Below are 6,000 nucleotides of genomic sequence, written 5' to 3'. Positions count from 1 at the left end.
TTATAAATACACTTTTCTGTCAGTTCAACCTACTACAGTATACTATACATTGTAATAAAAATATGAATCTGTAGCATACACATTGCAGCGTTCTGTGTGATACATTGTGCTACATACCGGTAACTTTGTCATCCACTTAAATACTCAACAGTGCTAAACTTAATTAAAAGTAATAAAATAAATGACAAATGTTTCGACTAAAAGTCTTTCTCCAAGTACTTTATGTGAGAACATGTCAATACTGTTGTATAGCAATTTTCTAAAATTATACTTTTGTTTTACAAAGTGACATTTATGTATGCGAGGTGGAAATAGGTTGTACAGGTGATAAATTTGATTGTTATTATTCAGAGTGCATTAATAACCGAAGAGATGTTATCAGGAGTAAGGATAATTATTTTCTGGTCGTGTCATTTCAATATGCTAATAATAAGCAGAGCGTGACATTACCAGTGGCGGAATTGGCTCTGATTTCACATTCACTTGTAAAACAGACTGAATAGGGAACAATGGAAAACATTACACATTCAGAAACAAATTAAATCACCAGTCAGGACCAGCGTCAAACCCAGTCTCACTTTACCTGGAATATTTATATATATATATATATATATATATATATATATTCTCGTCCTTCTTAAATGTAAACACCAACTCATGGCATAAACACTATTATAACGAGTGATGTAAAAAATACAGAACTATTAAACCAACACTAGGACAGCATAGCGAGTAAAACTTTTAGATCCAATTGTCAGATGCTAGGTAAAGTTGAGCGCTCCGAACAATTAATTATAACAAAAAATGTATTTGGGCATAAACATATTCAGTCATATGACAAGAAACCTGAAACCACAGTCAAGGCTGGCTGGTAAGAAAGGAGTACAATTTACTCGCCCACACGCTGCCGTGCATGTGAACCCATGCCACGATCACTCAGTGCAGACCCAAAGAGAACTAATGTTACCTGCAGTTTGGATCTAGAAGAAGTTTTGCAGCGGTTACTTTTCTTTTTTATTATTATTTTGTTTTTACCTCAACCTGTCAACAGCAACACGGGGATGGAAAAAATAAATAAATTCACTGCTCCGGCCGGGGAGAAGTTCAGGTGAGAAGTTATGTGTGACATACATTTTAGCATACGGTATAGGCTATGATTCAGTGTCATGGATTTCTTATTAACACCGTGAGGAAAGGGTATTGCTTAAGTTAAGTTAAAAGGATAGGACGTTTTCAGTCCACATTCAAAGAGCCATACGTATTACTGTACATATGTGGCAAGCAAATTTGATAATATAGATAGTTTAAGTTTGTCCTGGAAAGTAGCTCATTTAAGTATATTATATATATATATATATATATAATATATATCACCATTATACCAATATTTATAATCATAATACATAGTTTTATTAAGTGGTGTGTGTTATAATCATTACAAGTAATGTATTTTAATATCAAAATTATAGTTTTATCAAATATAGTTTATATATATATATGATATATATATATATATATATATATATATATATATATATATATATATATATACATACACACACACACACACAGCTCTGGAAAAAATTAAGAGACCACTGCAACATTATCAGTTTCTCTGGTTTTACTATTTATAGGTATGTGTTTGGGTAAAATGAACATTTTTGTTTTATTCTATAAACTACTGACAACATTTCTCCCAAATTCCAAATAAAAAATATTGTCATTTAAAGCATTTATTTGCAGAAAATGACAACTGGTCAAAATAACAAAAAAGATGCAGTGCTGTCAGACCTCGAATAATGCAAAGAAAATAAGTTCATATTCATTTTTAAACAACACAATACTAATGTTTTAACTTAAGAAGAGTTCAGAAATCAGTATTTGGTGGAATAACCCTGATTTTCAAGCACAGCTTTCATGCGTCTTGGCATGTTCTCCATCAGTCTTTCACATTGATGTTGGGTGACTTTATGCCACTCCTGGCGCAAAAATTCAAGCAGCTCGGCTTTGTTTGATGGCTTGTGACCATCCATCTTCCTCTTGATCACATTCCAGAGGTTTTCAGTGGGGTTCCGGTCTGGAGATTGGGCTGTTATTCCACCAAATATTGATTTCTGAACTCTTCCTATGTTAAAACATTAGTATTGTGTTGTTTAAAAATGAATATGAACTTATTTTCTTTGCATTATTCGAGGTCTGACAACACTGAATCTTTTTTGTTATTTTGACCAGTTGTCATTTTCTGCAAATAAATGCTCTAAATGACAATATTTTTATTTGGAATTTGGGAGAAATGTTGTCAGTAGTTTATAGAATAAAACAAAAATGTTCATTTTACCCAAACACATACCTATAAATAGTAAAACCAGAGAAACTGATAATTTTGCAGTGGTCTCTTAATTTTTTCCAGAGCTGTATATATATGAAAATGTTTAGTACATATGGCAATGTTTATCAGATTGCATTTATAATTAAGCCTTACTTTTGATTTAATTGCAAAATAATAATAATAATAATAATAATAATAAATAATAATAATAATAATAATAATAATAATAATAATAATAATAAAAACATACATACATATAATCTGTAATTGCAAGTGAATGGGTAATACTAGGGCACAACACTGGCATATAAGATTAAAACAGAATTAAAAGACAAAAATAATGACAGGGTTCTACTAATCTACAATGCCCTAATCCGGCAAGCAAAATACTTTGGGATTCTTTCTAAAACAACACATTTTAATGACACCAGGCCAAACTGTAAAAATAAGTAACAAAGATAATCTTAGATAAGGATTTTAGATAAGGATACAGGATTGGGTTACCTCATGCGGTTTGCAAGATGTATATACTGTATGTATTGTGATCCACTGTGAAAGGCGCTATATAAAATAAAGATTGATACCTCATGTCCTTATGAAAAGGCAAAATGTTGTGCTGTTTTCTATAAACCCAGTTTAATGGTACATTTGTCTCAGTTCAAAAGTGCTAATACAAAAAATCTTAGGGTTGTCAAATACCACTTGATTTGAGAATTCCAGTTTTAATTCTGTAGTCATCCATTTTTTTTTTATTAAGTCCTTTAATTAGGAGACAGTCTAAATATCCTTCCATTAGAACCAGCTCTCTACTAAGACCAGCTAATTCTGCAGGCTGCACTTTGCCTCTATGTGCTTGCATTCTGGACTCAATGACAGCTGGGATAGACATGCACAGTGTGCGGAACTACATTACTGTAGATATATACCACTCAGTCTAGATCAGCTAATCACACGAGGCTCTGTTTAGCATTGTTATGGGTAGGACTGCTTTATAGTTTCTTAATACAATAAAATACTGCTTGCAATGTTGTGCTGATTAGGGTTGTATAGCTGCCAGTACAGTAGTTTCTTAGTGTGGTTGTATGAACTGTTTGAAAAGTGCCTGCTCAACCAATGGAGCTCAGTCACTGAATCTGGAGCCTTGGTTCCATCCCCAGTCACTGCTTCTACATTTGGACACTGATGTGTGATACCAGTGGTCTCTTAAATGTTTTTTTATTTAACTTTGTTGTTGGTAATGTGTGATAGGTGTTAGTTAACGGTTATCAAGATTTATAAATAAGTTGTCCTGGAGAATAATTTTGTTTTCATAGGATACCTTTGTCAGGGATGGAAATACAACTCCTTTTGCATAGCAGTTTCATCCATGCCATATTTTAATACAAGCTTAATTAGCCAGTGTGTAGGTAACAACCTCAGATGAGTAGTAAAACCAGGAATGGATCCAACCGCTATACAATGGAAGTTTTATTTTCACCACTGTTTGTTGTTAATGTAATTTATTGATTTGTTCCATAGTTTATTGTATTTCTCCTGTTTTCCTTTGTCCCCTATATATATATATATATATATATATTATATATATATATATAATATATCTATATATAATATATTATACATATTGTAGTTGAAGGAACGATGAATGCCTATACTAAAATAATGGCTAGGAAAATGTGAGTAAAGTAAAACTTGAGTCTGGTGGAAAGTTCTTTTGGTGTCTAAAAACCTTTTCACACAACCTCGGTAGTCAGTCTTTCAGAAGCGGGTCAAGTCTCAGAACGCCCAAGTGCAGAAGGAGAGTTTGCATATCCTAATCGAAGGACTCCAGGTTGTTCTTAGCATTTACATGAGCATTTAACTCCTAAAGTATATTCCTACCCATACCTGGTTGATATGTCATGCCTAGCAGAACCATAGCGCATCCAGGTATGATCACATAAACTATGAAATCTGTATCCCTACAAATTGAAAGAAATAATATCTGCCTGTTTGATTACAATGACTTACAAAACAACGTTTCTGCTCAATAAAGCCATCGGAGCGGGCTCGCTCAGCCAGAGAAAATCACACTCTTAATCCCATCATCATCTTACTCACTATCCAATTTCATTCACCACAGTTCATGCTGCTTGCATTCTGACTCCTCATATTGCTTCTGTTAGCTGCTATTGGCCACCATTAATATCAGTATAATCACTGCATGTTGATTGGCCAAGCTTTCATTCTGATCAGTTTTCATTTTGGCATGCGTCACAAATCTCCGCCCATTTCGCTTTGTGTGAGTGCTCATTGGTTGATTAACAAGAATAAGACTTTAGTAATAGAAGTTTATGTAAAAACAGAAGTCTGGAGTGTCATTTTCTTTTTTTTTTTTAATTGTTGAGATAAAGTATTATCCAAAATTACATATTTAGCTGTACATACAGGGTTTTGGGGATTCATAACAGGTTGATTTGCCTCAGAAAATAATGTATCAAACTTTTTCCAGTAATCAAGACTTGTCATGTTTTCTTACAGGCAGCTTCAGAAGATGGTACAAGACATCAAGAAGAATGATGGAGGTCTTATGAACAAGTTAAAAAAGTAAGTTCAACAGCCGATTTATATGGAATAATATATAAAATTCAAATCAATACTCAAGGTCAATACTCAGGTCAAGGTTTACACGCAGCTTGCGTGTCTGCCAATGAAACTACACCTAGCAACAAACGATGGATAAAACTTTCAAAACTATAGCTAATAGTTTTAGTTAGTTATACAATGCCTTATTTTTCAGCCATACATAACTCATGTTACGCACTAAAATCCAGACAAACATGCAGGGCCAGATTAACCAATTTGGCAATTTGCAAAATGTATCATTTTTGTTTTTAAGTTATTATGCATGGTTTTGAATGCAAGTACAACAGTTCAAATATTGACAAGAATACCATGTTGATTGTTATCCAGTGAAAAAAACATGTTACTTTTATATAGGAAGGTGCTGAAATTTTTGTCCACTAACTGTAGGTCCTCCATAGTCCACAAAAATACATATTAAATAAACAAACATACCTGTACAGTGACGTGTAGTCAAATCGGGTTGCAAACCTTGTCATTTTCTTTTTTCTGACATACAGATTTACAGTGGGCTTTTTTTTACTGACATCATTTTAAAAAATGGAAACAATAAATAAAATACATTATAAAATAGTCTAGTTTTGTATACTTACATTTATTTAGGTCTTATTTACTTCTTCTGGCAATACATGGACACATTTGCAGACTGGGGTATGTGATTCGTTGGTCTGAAGCTGGTGCTGTGTTTAACAGCATTCTTGATAGTCAGAATTCTATTCAGAATGTAGACAATTCATTTCTGACATCTGTTTTTACAAGGTTCATCTCAGAAAAAATCTTGTTCTAATTCTGCAGTGCTGTTGGCAAAGTCAACGTATCAATGGCAACATTGGAACCTTGGCAAGCGTAGGAAAGCATGGCTCTCCGCTAGGTGTAGACAAGAACACAACTTTATGCCAGTTTTCATCAGCTGCCAGACCCCATCTAAGATCCTTCAAGTCAGTCACTTTTTACTGCATAAATTACATCTAGGCTACCCAGCATATTTTCAATAACAAAAAAGCATTGCAAGCTGGACAATGTCTCCTGAGCTCGCTGTGCTTTGGTTACTT

The 6,000-nt window shown here is 33.5% G+C and overlaps 1 protein-coding gene across 1 annotated transcript in view; it reads left to right on the top strand.

Annotated features, from left to right (window-relative positions):
- Positions 1 to 739: 739 nt before the first annotated feature.
- The window catches only part of LOC121325721 (B-cell linker protein-like), a 33,093-nt gene continuing 27,832 nt past the window's right edge, over positions 740 to 6,000 (top strand). The window contains exons 1-2 of the mRNA XM_041268611.1: positions 740 to 1,108; positions 4,847 to 4,912. Of these exons, the coding sequence (XP_041124545.1) occupies positions 924 to 1,108; positions 4,847 to 4,912 (251 nt within the window). The 5' untranslated portion in view covers positions 740 to 923. The remainder of the gene's footprint in view (positions 1,109 to 4,846; positions 4,913 to 6,000) is intronic.

The sequence above is a fragment of the Polyodon spathula genome, chromosome 13 (genome assembly GCF_017654505.1).
Source record: "Polyodon spathula isolate WHYD16114869_AA chromosome 13, ASM1765450v1, whole genome shotgun sequence".
NCBI lineage: Eukaryota > Metazoa > Chordata > Actinopteri > Acipenseriformes > Polyodontidae > Polyodon > Polyodon spathula.
The sequence above is the reverse complement of the archived record's forward strand: the minus strand, read 5'-3'. Positions and strand labels throughout refer to the sequence as shown.